The 13,098-nt window shown below is 51.6% G+C and overlaps 5 protein-coding genes across 5 annotated transcripts; 3 read left to right on the top strand and 2 right to left on the bottom strand.

Moving 5' to 3' along the window:
- Positions 1 to 811: 811 nt before the first annotated feature.
- LAESUDRAFT_724035 (uncharacterized protein) lies at positions 812 to 3,605 on the bottom strand. Its single transcript, XM_040908529.1, has 3 exons — positions 2,659 to 3,605; positions 2,426 to 2,588; positions 812 to 1,873 (listed from the first exon to the last, which is right to left on the bottom strand). Exons 1-3 carry the CDS (start codon positions 3,334 to 3,336, stop codon positions 999 to 1,001), a joined length of 1,716 nt encoding a protein of 571 aa, XP_040765792.1. The 5' UTR covers positions 3,337 to 3,605; the 3' UTR covers positions 812 to 998.
- Positions 3,606 to 4,211: 606 nt separating this feature from the next.
- On the top strand, positions 4,212 to 5,196 carry LAESUDRAFT_72794 (uncharacterized protein). Its single transcript, XM_040909326.1, has 2 exons — positions 4,212 to 4,756; positions 4,809 to 5,196. Exons 1-2 carry the CDS (start codon positions 4,304 to 4,306, stop codon positions 4,995 to 4,997), a joined length of 642 nt encoding a protein of 213 aa, XP_040765791.1. The 5' UTR covers positions 4,212 to 4,303; the 3' UTR covers positions 4,998 to 5,196.
- Positions 5,197 to 5,209: 13 nt separating this feature from the next.
- On the bottom strand, positions 5,210 to 6,550 carry LAESUDRAFT_649504 (uncharacterized protein; the record flags this gene model as incomplete). Its single annotated transcript, XM_040904181.1, has 7 exons — positions 5,210 to 5,274; positions 5,325 to 5,450; positions 5,505 to 5,686; positions 5,743 to 5,986; positions 6,043 to 6,228; positions 6,287 to 6,413; positions 6,467 to 6,550. 7 exons carry the CDS (start codon positions 6,548 to 6,550, stop codon positions 5,210 to 5,212), a joined length of 1,014 nt encoding a protein of 337 aa, XP_040765790.1.
- A 1,610-nt stretch (positions 6,551 to 8,160) lies between these two features.
- On the top strand, positions 8,161 to 10,163 carry LAESUDRAFT_724031 (uncharacterized protein). The gene is made up of 7 exons (XM_040908528.1): positions 8,161 to 8,242; positions 8,298 to 8,854; positions 8,906 to 9,028; positions 9,085 to 9,651; positions 9,709 to 9,921; positions 9,981 to 10,007; positions 10,089 to 10,163. The coding sequence occupies exons 1-6, from the start codon at positions 8,167 to 8,169 to the stop codon at positions 10,005 to 10,007; spliced, it is 1,563 nt and encodes a 520-aa protein (XP_040765789.1). The 5' UTR covers positions 8,161 to 8,166; the 3' UTR covers positions 10,089 to 10,163.
- A 628-nt stretch (positions 10,164 to 10,791) lies between these two features.
- Positions 10,792 to 12,637, top strand: LAESUDRAFT_742538 (alcohol dehydrogenase GroES domain protein; the record flags this gene model as incomplete). The annotated part of the gene is made up of 10 exons (XM_040911199.1): positions 10,792 to 10,864; positions 11,072 to 11,180; positions 11,241 to 11,315; positions 11,374 to 11,458; positions 11,521 to 11,605; positions 11,677 to 11,780; positions 11,833 to 11,861; positions 11,926 to 12,227; positions 12,281 to 12,436; positions 12,490 to 12,637. 10 exons carry the CDS (start codon positions 10,792 to 10,794, stop codon positions 12,513 to 12,515), a joined length of 1,044 nt encoding a protein of 347 aa, XP_040765788.1. The 3' UTR covers positions 12,516 to 12,637.
- Positions 12,638 to 13,098: the final 461 nt, after the last annotated feature.

Genomic DNA, 13,098 nt, shown 5'->3' with positions numbered 1-13,098 from the left:
GTGTAAGAATAGCAGCCTGCGGTGGTCGGCGCAACGTGAACGAGGCAATTGAAATTTGTGGCACGGAGCGTACTTCGGTATGGAACACATCGCGTCCCCGAATGTCGTCAGGCTTTGTGTCGTAAATACCTTACAATGACAGAATACGTCGATGGGCGGAATGACGGCATTGCAGATCATGCATCCGCAATGCGGCACAGCTTGCGACGCTTCTCAAAATAGAGAACGCACGAGATCTACAATAAAGACGCTCTTGATACCCGAGAACACTTGCGCTTAATCACTGGATCATAGCTGGGGCTTCTGGGAAGCGTTCGGGTTGTCGATAGCTTAAGCGGGCTCCGTTTTACGTCTTCGACAGGCCAGAACGCCAGCTTATCAGAAATAGCCTGTATTTCAACAGTCCTGCTTCGTCAACGTGTCTCGGTGCATTTTTGTAGAAGGCGACGAAGGGAAGTCAAGGATTCCTCCAGATTGGTCATGGAACGGAGTGATACGGCACTCAATTAACGTCCTCAAACCGGCCTGTTGAAACCGGAGCGTTAATTGTGCGTATCGTCAGCAATAAGTCGACCTCACCGTTACATGAACCGAAATAGTAGCCTTGCCGTTGGCCCTCTGAGTTCTTTAGCTGTTTGAATGAGGAGCATCGGATGGTGCCATTAGTAATGATGGGACCGGAGTGCAATTCATAGAGACTTACACACACATTAGTAAGGGGTAGCTGCACGTCGGAGTTCTACTGAAGTGCCACTGTGCTGATCAAACATAGGATTCCACTCACCTACGCATGCAAGATTACGTTGAGACGTGCGACGAAGGCGGGCAATCGAGCCGGCGTACATAACCGGGTTTACGATGAAGAACGAAAGCCAATGATAGCTGTAATTGAAATGTAATGAAGACTGCAGATCAATAGTCACAGTAGAATACAACTTGGAGCAATATCGATGAGAGCAGTTTGGGGACTCACGTCCAAAACGTCCAACGCGGACGCCTCACCCTCTTACTAGAAGAAGCCCCAAACCTACGCCCGCACAGAAGGCGCCCATGAGTGCCATTTCCAGTCCTAAGCCAAGGGTCCGCGAGCGTCTCTTCTCTCCACTCCGCTCGGTGTCCATCGTATTCGTACTAGCACGCCCGCCGAACCCGAACGACTGAGCGAGGCGCGCACGCAGCGGCCCTAGGAGGGACAACGAGAACATGAACAGAGACCCAACATGCAATGGATCTAGCGGGGAAGGAACGCAGCCCTGTGGGGATCGGTACTCGTCAAACGCCGGCTCCTGCTCACGCAGCTGGTCCTCTGACGGACGAGCAGTGTTCGCGTGACCGCGCTGGCGCAGCCCCTCTGCGACATCGTGCGACAATGTGCCTTCCCACTCTGCCTCCCAACGGGCCTTGTCCCAGCCGTGCTTGCTCTTGGCCGCTGACGGGAACTTGGGCACACACGGGGTGTACCCCGCCCTCGTCTCCAAGCTAGTGCTCGTGCTTGGCATCTTGCTGAAGTAGTCACCACTGCTAGAGCTAATGCGGTTCACCGCGCGCTCGACCTCACGCCAGCGCAGAAACCGGGCAGCGCTCTCGCCGCGAAGGTGGGCGATCGTTTCCGGTGTGCGGAACAAGCCGAGCCGCAAGGCATGTGCAGACGTTGGACGGAACGCGGAGATCGGGGCAGACGTGATAGGCGAGTGTGACCCTGCCGGGTGCTGTGGCGACGCGTACGCGGAAGAAGCGATCGAGATAGGGTAAGATGAGTAGCCCGAGGAATAGAAGGGGTAAGACGACTCAGACGCGAGTGGAGGTAGCACGACGACGGGGACATGAGGGCTAAGCGCATCCAGAAGGTTTCGCTCGGTTTGCGTCGGCGCTGCTACAAAAAGTTAGTATGCTGGTTACCACAAGGAGTAAAGAGCAGGTGACGGAATCTTCACGCTATGCAAGCCCAGGTTGCCCCGCGAGCTACGCAGGTCGATGGACAGACTCAATCGAATCCGTCGCTACGACGGCAAAGAGGAGGCTAATCCCCTACCACACTGATAAATGCCATCCGACGGTGACCACATTGAGCGAGCATACATCAATGAATCAAGGTTGGCTTGGCTCCAATCGCCTGAGACAAGCGGAAGCTCGTCACGGCTCGTCCTGCTCGACACGCGCAAGCTAATGCCCCGAGTTAAAGTGCAGGTTTTGCCGCAGACGGGCGAAGAACTCTATGCCACCTATCGGGTTGATACTCAGGTGCAGATGGTCAACGGTGATCACGTCCCCTGGACCGACCTGAATTCACAGCACCAGAGACGATGGGCATCGTCTCTGCGGCCTGTACGAGCGACCTCCTAGATCCGCATGTACACTCGTGCAAAAGGCGAAAGGTCCTGCTACAACAGCGCAAACCCGACAGCGCTGAGAATAGAACACTCACATGACGTCAAGAGCAATATTAATGCAGTGTACAGGGGCGTACATGCAGATGAAAGTAGGTTGGCTAGTACCGTACTTGGACCGTACTCGGGATTGAGCGCCTCGAGAACTTGGTGAAACGGCGCGTGGACAAGAGGTAATGTGCGTCCAAGAATAGTTTCCGCCTGCAGATGCAGCAAGTAATCCAATTCAGCGACACCGCAGCGTGCGAGAAGGAAGCACGGTGCCACGCACAGCGTCCTCGGCATCATACCCGGGTACCCTGACGAGTTCAATATTGCGCGCGGGTTCGGTGTGCTCCAGCCCATGCGCATCCCTAAGCTCCACCCAGGTCGTGGATGCCCGGCGCACTGCGATCCTGCCCGCGAAGTGCCCCCTGTCCTCTTCTTCCCACGCCCCTTCGTCGACTATATCGTCATTCTCGTCGATGAGCTGCGAGACAAGGGTTGATACAGATGATGCTGCGTGCCGTGGGGCGAGAATGAGGAGGCGCACGTCGCCGAGTGTCTGGCCGTAAGGCGTCGGTCGCTGGGTGAGGATGGGTAGCGCGAGCGACGGTATGATCAACCCCTGTGTAGAGTCGTGTGGCTCAGCGTCCGTATCAGTGCTTTGATGAGTATCATTTGTGTGTGACGGAGCATGCGGAGGGCTTCCTGGCCCTGATGAGTAGAGGAAGGATGATGACACTGAAGGAAGGGAGGAAACAGAGTCGCCAGAGGGACTTCCAGGGGAGGGAAGAGGGCTATGTAGCAAGGGCTGTCGCGGCGATAACTGTCGACCGCCTCCAATATCCAGCGAGACAGTAAGATCTGGAGGCATGACTGTGTTCAATCGCTGCAATCCTTGCAATCCACGAACCGTGGAGACACTCGTGCCAGGATCATTGTCGACGTCCGCTGCGGCATGAGACATAGGGTTGGCCGATCTTAATGAGCTTCACGAAGCCACGATTGGATACCAAAACAGGAGAAAGGAGCAACTCTGGCGAGATCTGGGGCAACCTGGCGTATCGTTTTGACTTGAGATTCGAGAAGCTTGATGCACACCTTAGGGCATCGAAATATGCGCTCACTGCGATCAACGCTGTTTGATGCTAAGTCAGACGGCTATGTCCCCGCGGCTGATCTTCGAGACGAGTTGGGAGCAAGGAGATGTGACGAAGGATCGTCTTGCGACTTCCGAGCTGAGGTCTTCAATCGCAACTCGCGCACGCTGTATGTTTGTCTTTGTTTACTCACTCGATTAGTGTAGTCTAGTCATTGTAGCACGACCTTATTTAAACTTCCTTTAGCTTACTCAACAATCACTCTCCTGGAAGTGGACCTCGTCTGCTCAACACTTTGCAGTGCATGTATGTAAACTCTCTGCCACTTTTGGTTGAAGTGACTCAAGCCGCAAGATGCATGGCCGGCGCTTACCAACCTCAAGGTGAATGAGGTGTGGGAAAAACCTGATAAGATTAGACGGAAGATTGAGAAGAGTCGAACATGAAGGAGAAAGCGACGTGCGTTAAGTAACGTCGGGTTTGTCTGCATGGAGAATTTGATGTGCACGGCGCAGAACGATGTACATGGCGTCACAGTGCCCAGTTGAAACTCGAAGCAGCACACGACTGCCATCATCTAATCTTATCTGTCTCCCTCTCTCTCCCTAACGCGACCCACGTGACCGCGTTCTAAATGGTGTCTCTCGGGCTTCGAGTTCACAGCCGAATGGAACCGTGTCCTGCTGACCGTGTTCGCCTTGCAGCCGAGATCTCGAAGGACTCATATTAACACTCGATGTCCCTCTTCTGTTCGTCTCCGGGTAGAAGCAGCAAACGTGGCCATTCTGGATCCAAACCATCGCACGCATCGCCCTCGCATGCGCCCTCCTCGACATGCAGAGGAAACCCAGCATGGAGCGTCGCCAGGCGGCGACGAGGAAGAGGCTCTCACGGCGACAGCGATCCGACACCACATTGAGGGACCCACACGTACGCGCCCGCCTCGCGGATCCACAGGCCCTCAGCGGGACAATTCCTCGCCCACCTTGGCCATCGTTCACTCTCATGCTCGTTCGCGCCGCCCTGCTCTCGCAGCAGCATCCCCTGCATCTTCCTATCCTGTTTGCACAATTACGTGCGCGCCTGGCTGATAATGAAGCACGTCACTTGACACCCACTCAGCGCTCTAGGGTGTATTCGCGGCCCAATTCTACGTTCATCTTCAGACTTCCTCGGCCAACCCCTTCAACTCCTCACCGTCACAAAGAAAAAGTCCCTCAATCATCTTCACAGCAGGATGTAGCAGTGCAAACGGATGAGGGGCCAGAGACGTCCAGCATGCAGATGGTACGCATGTGGAGTTTAGGTCGGACTATGTGGCATTAATTTTTGAGCGCAGAACGCAGCATGCGGGAACACGGAACATGCTCAAGAGAGAACGTCAGAAATGCTCCAGACATTCACGTACCCGCCTAACGACTTATGCGTTGAATCCGCGGGGCGAAACCGGAGACGCTGGCGTTTCCGCGTGCTGCTTGCCATACGCAGGTTAAGCTTGCATTGTCTTTGCCCATTCATGTGCACTTGAAAAGATAGACTTGCATCATCCACATTATCCCTCACCCACGGACTTCGCATCATTCACGCATGGATTATTGGCATCGTTTGATAGATGATGTAGACCGGTCATCATTGGCTCGCATGACCGTCGAGCCAACTTGCTGCAGTTACTCGGAGAACATTCGTTCAGTAGGAGGAAATCAGGATAACATCAATACCAGCGACGTAGGTGAGCGTGTGTTATCCTTGGAATGCGACTCCCTTCTTTGAAGTCTCCGCAAGCCCGCCCGCTGCGTACCCCGTGCCTGCCAACGTTCTCTTAATATCTGGATAGTTGTTGAATGGTGAGCCTCACCTTCGCGTGACAACTCGATGATGTCCTTATCACCGAGCTTTACGTCGCATTCAATGCATTGCTTAGCCGGCTTGACAAGCTTATCTGTACACGTCTTGCAGACGACATGGCCACATGGCTTCATGACTTCGGCACGGTTCAGCCAAGCTGAAACCTCACACGGAGATGAAAGTCACTCACGGTTTATGAGAGTGCTATTTGACAGCTGTTTCTTACAGGAAGGACATATTGGTATTGATTCCTCCTCTTTCGGCTTTCTTGGAGAGCCATCTTCAGTTGCGGGCGTTGACTCAACCGACCGTGATGACACTGACGAGCTACTGGTATCAAATGAAAACTTCACGGGGATCAAGTGTTTCCGCCTGAACCATGGCTCCATCAGCTCCCGATCCCATAGGGCCATTGCAGCGCCGCTCACGTTAGCGGATGAACCGGACTGCCTCCATGACACGTTGTCTGAATCTTCACATCAGTGAGCGAGGTCGGCGTCCCGCTAGACGTGTATGTCGGAGTTAAAGACGGCAGCCAGAAGTCCGGTAGTTTGTGCTTAAGCGCCTCCGCTTGTTCTTGTTCAATTTGACAGAGCGCCGCTTCCTCGGCCTCGCGTGCTAGAGTCTCAACAGCGGTCGATGAGAAGTCAAATTTCCGCTTCGTGCCACGAGCTGAAGCAAAAACTCTCTTTGTGACGTGTAAACAAGCGAACATTAAGATCACGCACGTTCTTTTGCTTCTGCACCTGATGTTGTGATAGTCGGCTGACTAGCAAGACCAAGCTGACCCTTCTCGAAGTCCAACAAGACACGTTCCCGCGCTGCTTCCCGCGCTCGCTGCCGTTCTTCCTCAGCCTCCCGCTTCAACACTTCGAGCTTGACCTTCTGGCGTTTTATGTCTTCGATCTGTGTGACTTGCGTGCGTGCCATCCTCAGCAGGAGTGTGACGTCGTGAAGGGAGATTGGACGCACCGAGATCCGTGTATACGCATTCTTTGCAAAACAGATGCCCCTTGTTACACGCTACAGGATCCCTTGCCTTCTGTATACAAAGGGAACATGCGTCGAACGGCCTCATTGACTCGTGCCCTAGACGTTGCTGTTATGCTCTTTACGTCAAGCTCCAGGGCAGGATAACAGCCGATTACGCACCCGTTGGGTACCATAGTCAAGTTTCTTATACTCTGCGTACGAGAAAATAGACGACGCCGTGTTGTTCTTGCTATGTTTCGTCATGGCTGATTCAATGGGTTGGGTGGCGAATCGAGTGCTTGGTGGTGGAATGAGAGGACAATTGGGCGCTAATAGCATCGGTGGCGCTGTATTTGACTTGGGCGCTCCCCTACCGATAACCGAGTCCCGACCCCATATATCGAAATAGCTTTCTATTGCAGTCGTACTCTGTCTTCGTTACCTTGGTCATTTGGCTAACAAACACTCAGCGGCGTCGACTCTTTGAGTTCATGCAAGTTCCACCGGCCCCTCCGTGACAGTTCTCAGGCCTCTCGTCTCCTCGCGTCGGACTAGGTACGTGGCAAGAGCACCGGTCAAGGCGTAGCTAAATGCCGGACGCTAGCATTCAAGGTGTAATGTTGTCCCATGCAGTCGGGACGTGTACGGCCCACCTCAGAGATATCAGATTCGTCCACAACGGCCAACATACACCGTGTGCCCTCTTTCGGGTTAAACGTCTATGGGACACGCTTGCGGAGGACTCAATTCTTGTTGTGAGAAGTGAGAACTATTCCGAGCCTGGAAATTCAGCGAGAAGCCTTTGGAGCACGAGTTTGTATTAGCCGCAAGCTGTTTCAAAATATGCGGACGGTGTGTCAGGTTTGTTGACAGATGCGAAAGTCGCTCAAGCGGTCAGGGTTCCTTACCTTTGGGGGAATCGAGAAATCATTGATCCGAGCTATACAGGACATGTACAACCTGAGATGGCTTCAAATGGGACAGAGTTGCTCCTCTTCTCGAGGCACGCTACGATTTTGACGTGCCTGACGACATATGGACTCATGTGGCCAGTACAAGTCAACCGATGGGATCATTATGTCGAGACCAAATTCGGTAAGAATAGCATATGCGCGTGCACCATTCTCAAGTAAGAAGTCTATCGGCCGTACCATGAACTTTGCTTATGATTTCGCAGAATTTCGAGCTTGCGCGTTTGAGAGAATTCTCGACGTCAAGTGTGAAATGATCACGGATCAGATCTCAACAGTGCTGTCCTCGAGACGATGTTCGCAGTTGCTTCACTTCGCTTCGCTTGACCCCCACGGGTTTTATATGTCATCTGGAGCACTCACACAAGCGCACGACAAGTGGCCTCCATTGTGCTAGTCTTCTGGCTAATTAACCAATGGCACCTGGGAAGAGTTGACTGTTGCTGGCCTCAACAGGTGAATGACGAAGAATCTCCGCACCACCTTTCTAACTAGAAGAGAAATGTCAAATTATGCGCTGTTCTCATGCTCATAAGGAACCTAGGTGGTACCGTTGCAGCGCGCAGAGTTAGGGAGAGTTATCCAGCCTGAGGGCTGTAGGGTCAGGCGATTACCTCAGGTTCATTGATGTCGCCCAACAATGTATATGTATTACAATGCTCATGCTTAGGCTCATGAAAACAATAGTAATATGTAGCGAAAATGAGTGATATAGACGACATTGCAAAAATCCTGCAAGTGATTCTCCTTTGTGGTGTTGCGGCAACGTTTGCTTTTCCCCAGTCACTCTATTTGGAATACAGTATAGAGTTCGCTTGATCTTAAAAAACCAATATGAGCGCGCTGTCACAGCTCGTTTGCATCTGATTGAGCAGAGCAGCGCCACAACTTAACCTCACTCAGGTGACGATGGCGCATCGAGTCATCTTCAAACCTATTACAACGGCATCCCTTGGAAGTGTGAACATCGTGTCCTCCAGGTATTGTACGTCCGTGCTCAAACATTCTCGCAATGGTTGACATTGAAGCTGTTCATCTAGTATCTGGACGGAACGGTAGTTGGTTCCTCCTGCGCCGTCACATTCGATCATACGCACTAAGAGATCGCGACAGGATGGACGAAGAGTATCGTATCATGCGGGCACCTTTTAGACTAAGGAGGCTGTGGGATCGGCTGGCCGAGGATCGGTCTCTCGCAAGTGTTGTGGAAAACCTTGAGATTCAACGAGAAGTATGGCTATGGGCTTCGGATCCCGACCCTCCCAAAGTTCCTCAAGATTATATGGAAGAAGCAGTAGCTCTGCTACCTGGCTCCAAAGTCACCGAAGAAGATGACATACCACATCTGCGAGAGACAGAAAAGTCGCTTGTTCGCGCGCTACGGAACATGTCTAACCTAAAAGGTTTCAAGTGGGGCCGAGTGCCGCCTCTAATCGACGCGCGATATGATGTTGATGCCTCCGAGGACTTGTGGACCGCACTACGGTCTATTGATACACTCCGCGAACTTGAAGTTGTAGATGCTAGCGACCCGAGTCAATGCGTCATAAGGACCAAATTTGGGCTGAAGTGGCATAGGCGGGTGCATGATTCTGGTGTGAGTATTGAAGCCGTAGCTCCACTAAGTGGAGTGTTGACGATGCCTCAGATCTTCACGCTCGGACACTTAACAGTTTTCAAATACGCGACATTCGGCTACAATGGACAGTCCGAGAGAATTCCTACAGAGGCCATGACCGATATGCTCGTCAATCGTTGCGCGGATCTGCGGGTAAGTGGTTTATTGTAGCTCCTGCTAATTGCTGTGAAACGACATCTATGATTCAGGAGCTTGAACTTAGCTTTGCTCAGTTCAACAATCAAGAGGATGATGATATTGCGCTTGATTTTACCAGCACCGGTCTAAACACGCTTTTCACTCTCGCGAACTGGCCTCAACTGGAATCAATTGGCCTTTATGGAGCGCATATGAGACCAGACAGTTTATCGCAATTCCTTACGAGACATAGATCTCTGCGTTCGTTCCGAGTCATGGAATCGTGTACTCCAGCACGATTTCTAAAGGCGGATGAGTTTCCCCTCGTCCAGGATGGCTCCATCATGGACAAATTCTCCTTCCCCGAGGACACATTCTCCGAGTTAAGCTCCCTCAGTGTGCCTTCATACTTCATCTCCTGGGTCTTGTCTTCTCCCCATCGTAAGCTTCTCGCTCTAGAGGACATTGGGTGGTTAGAAAGCGAACATATGACCGATGAGCTTTTCATGTTGCTTGGAGAGTTGCCTCGTCTCCGCGTTTTGCGAATGTCATCGTATGAAGCCGATGATTTGCGGGCGCTTTCATCCTATGCCCCAGGTCTGCGGGAAATATACGGAAGTATCAATCCTCGTTCTCTGGTCAGTCTCTCATATGTGGTCAGTAGCTTAACAAGTGGGTTAAAAGGACTTTTCAAGGCCCACGTGCTGGATGCTTTCGCCCTCTTTCCTCAACTTGAAGTCGTCGATAATTACGCTTCCTGGCCGCAGCGTCTCGACGAGGAGGAGACTCCTCGTTTGCTTGCTCGGCTTGGGGGGGCATGCTCCAACCTACGTCGATTTCATGGTTATGATATTGGCAGGACTGTCAATGGTGACGTGGTCGCGCGAAATGTCAGGACGAATTTATTCGTGAGTCTACCAATCTTAGCGACTCGCAGGAGCTAAAATGTCTCATTGTATTATCACAGGGTGTGCCATCACAGATTTTCGTCTAGGTCCTCGACTGTTTCACGAGATTAATCCTATCTCATTTTCAATCGCCTTCGTGCTTTCCATCTCACACGCTTTCATCACAGAACATTGGTCTCGTCATGTCTCCGCCTATCTTTCTACCGACGCGTTATGCACCTCACGTTTATCACAATATATTGGTCGGTAGTCACCATACCTTGTTTTGAATGTTCGCTGATGTCAAATGAACCATCTGATAGTATATCACAGACCTACGCGCTCGGACTGCGAAGGGATTCGGACGAACACAGCGATATTGAACGTGGTCCACTAATCTGCAGATGCCAGTGCCTGGCTACCGATTTGTGGCAGTTCTTGATTCACATTTGATGTAATGTACATACAGTAGGCAACATAGCATCAAACACGTTAAAATGGCCCATGGAAAGTTGTGCGGAATCGACTGATGTCATCCCGCATCTCGACCACTTATCTCTGAGAAGGTAATCCATACATCACATGAAATTATAGCTTCATCAAGACTCTCGATGCTCAATGATTGCACCCGTTGCCGTAGCTTTTTATATACGACTTTCTGCTTCATCGCATTGGTGAGTCCAAAAGTGATCTGGACTTGATGCTCAACAACATTTCTCATGGCAGCATTAGCACATGACGCCTCGGCGGAGTCAGCTGGGCAAACATCCGCCGAGTTCGTACACTGAGAAGCATCCTTATCACAGATTGTCTCCGGTAGCACGCGAGAACCTCTAGACGTGTGGGGTATAATAATGTCGATCGACCGTTCACGTTGGACGATAGATGACCATGAAGGCAGCTCGCTATCACGCTCCTGGTGACGTTCGGATCGAGAACATCCCTGAACCAGTGGCAAGCAAAGGTCACGTCAAGATCAAGGTGCCGTCGCAGAAAGCAGTCCATTTCCCCCTCCATTCCACTGACATGATCTCGGCGCTTTACCTATAGGTTGCCTGGTGAGCGGATCGCTGGTTCTTTTGATTTAATAATGCTGATATGCGTGCAGGAATGGCAGTGAGTACCGAAAGTGTGTTCAAGTGACGGAGGATTGTTACGTTCTTCGGCATAGTATGCGGTTCAGATGTCCATTGGTATCTATCATCCGTGCCAGTAGCACCGACGGCGACGAAGCCTCATCCAGTGACCAAGGAGACGCTGCCCGTCGTTATGGGCCATGAGTCAGTCGACTCTTGCTTAGCTGTTCAATTGTTGATGTCTCGGCTCACCTTGATACGTAGGTTCTCCGGAACCATCGTGGAACTAGGAGATGGAGTAGACGAAAGTCGACTTGCTGTGGGACAAAACGTGGTGGCGTATGACCGCCCGCATCTGACTTCTGAGTTGTAGGCTGATCCCTTTTCCTCATCGCAGAGAGTCCGTAATATCGTGCATGCAGCCAACGTGCACCTCATGCTCCGACGGAACGAGGAACGTCTGCCCCCATACCACGTTCATCGTGAGTATTGGTACACGTCTTAGGTGATATTGTATTGATGACAGACATCGAATTTTGCTCAGGGCATCGGTGGTTGGGGCGGTGGTCTTGCGGAGTACATCGCCGTAAGGCAAGAAGCTGTACACGTCCTCCCAGAAAGCATCCCTTGTGCGTACGTTTCCCACAGTGGACAGTCGCGGTACGTTCCTCGTGCTGATAGGTTTGGGGCATCGTGACAGTGGAAGTGGGAGCCATGATTGAGCCGTTATCTGTTGCCTGGCATGCAGTGAAGCGGTCGTCCTTCGTGCCCGGCGACAGCGTGTTGATCATCGGTGCCGGACCGGTACGTTTCTTCAGAACACTCGATGGGCAGCGCGAATGATTACATGTAACAGATTGGCTTGCTGTTGTTGAAGGTGCTCCGGTAAGTCCGACTGCTTGATAACCAACGCTGAACGGATGAGTTATGCTTCACACATAACGAGCAGCGCACAAGGGGCATCATGGATAGGAATGTCCGAACCAGCCGCACAGCGTCGAGAAACGGCGCTAAGATTTTCAGCATCTGCGGCGTACGACCCGCGAGCGACCGACGTTGTTCTTGAGACAAAGAAGGAGACAGGCGGCCGTGGTGCATCCATCGTCTTCGACTGTGCGGGTATACAAGCTAGCCTTGACACGGCGCTCGCGGCAGTACGCCCGAGAGGAAACGTAGTCGAAGTCGCCGTTTGGGACAAGTCACCAATGCTGGACATCACGACTCTGCAGGGAAAAGAAATCCTCTTGACAGGTAAGCATCAGCATAGATTCGAAATAGAGACAGTTGAGATGATGGGTCGACAGCTAGTCAGGCTTGCGATCGCGAGCATCCAGAGCTGATTCAAGCCGTGGCTGATGGGAAGTTCCCTGGGCTTGAGGAGCTGATCACCAGAAAGATCGTCCTGGATGACCTAGTTGAAGAGGGTATCAAAGCCCTCATCAATGACAAGGACAGGCAAAGTGAGATCTTGTTTTTCTGGGGGTCTATTGAATTTAACCCAGACGTGCGTCAGTCAAGATATTAGTCCACCCTCAGTGACCGGTGTCTTGCAGCACGCGATCCCAGAAAGTCCGTATACCACAAGTGCCAGAAATATGTATCCTTGTGTCGGCGATGTAGATATGTTTGCCTGGAAAGCGAAATTCAGGATGATTGCCTGCATCATGGTAACAGAGCGAACCAGCCTATGCTGAGTGCAATTCCAAATAACAGAATGTTTATTTGGCTATTGCTACGGTGATGGCTTGCACTGCTTATGTCAGCCTTAAGCTGCCCAAAGACCCTTTTCCGGTATTTCGATCGCACGATCGGTCACGTGTTTGCTACGGTAGTGGCTTTCTCTGCTGACGTCAGCCTTAAGCTGCCCGAACTTTATTTCCGTTGCGCAAGATGATGAGTGCATGCGGATAGAAAAGGGGGTTGCACAGCCTGCACAGATTTATTTTTCCATGGGAAACCTGACGAAAAAATGGTGAAAATATCTTAAGTCTGGATATGGAAATAGTTTGGAAATTGGGCGGAGACAATTGAATTATGTTACAATTGCTTCACTGAAACATATCGGTATCACATATTTTTGAACTGAAATATCTTTCTTTGAGAAATAGTTTCACTATTGCTG

The sequence above is a fragment of the Laetiporus sulphureus genome, assembly GCF_001632365.1.
Source record: "Laetiporus sulphureus 93-53 unplaced genomic scaffold LAESUscaffold_12, whole genome shotgun sequence".
NCBI lineage: Eukaryota > Fungi > Basidiomycota > Agaricomycetes > Polyporales > Laetiporaceae > Laetiporus > Laetiporus sulphureus.
This window is presented reverse-complemented; position numbering and strand designations above follow the sequence as displayed.

Excerpts from the sequence above, each read along its gene's own strand:
- LAESUDRAFT_724035 (XM_040908529.1), bottom strand. The coding sequence starts at position 3,336 with ATGTCTCATGCCGCAGCGGACGTCGACAATGATCCTGGCACGAGTGTC. Across the intron at positions 2,589-2,658 it reads GGTATGATGCCGAGGACGCT|GCGGAAACTATTCTTGGACG; the intron begins GTGCGTGGCACC and ends CTGCATCTGCAG. Across the intron at positions 1,874-2,425 it reads AATATTGCTCTTGACGTCAT|CAGCGCCGACGCAAACCGAG; the intron begins GTGAGTGTTCTA and ends AACTTTTTGTAG.
- LAESUDRAFT_72794 (XM_040909326.1), top strand. The coding sequence starts at position 4,304 with ATGCAGAGGAAACCCAGCATGGAGCGTCGCCAGGCGGCGACGAGGAAG. Across the intron at positions 4,757-4,808 it reads AGACGTCCAGCATGCAGATG|AACGCAGCATGCGGGAACAC; the intron begins GTACGCATGTGG and ends TTTTGAGCGCAG.
- LAESUDRAFT_724031 (XM_040908528.1), top strand. The coding sequence starts at position 8,167 with ATGGCGCATCGAGTCATCTTCAAACCTATTACAACGGCATCCCTTGGA. Across the intron at positions 9,029-9,084 it reads ATCGTTGCGCGGATCTGCGG|GAGCTTGAACTTAGCTTTGC; the intron begins GTAAGTGGTTTA and ends TCTATGATTCAG. Across the intron at positions 9,652-9,708 it reads GTATCAATCCTCGTTCTCTG|GCCCACGTGCTGGATGCTTT; the intron begins GTCAGTCTCTCA and ends GGACTTTTCAAG.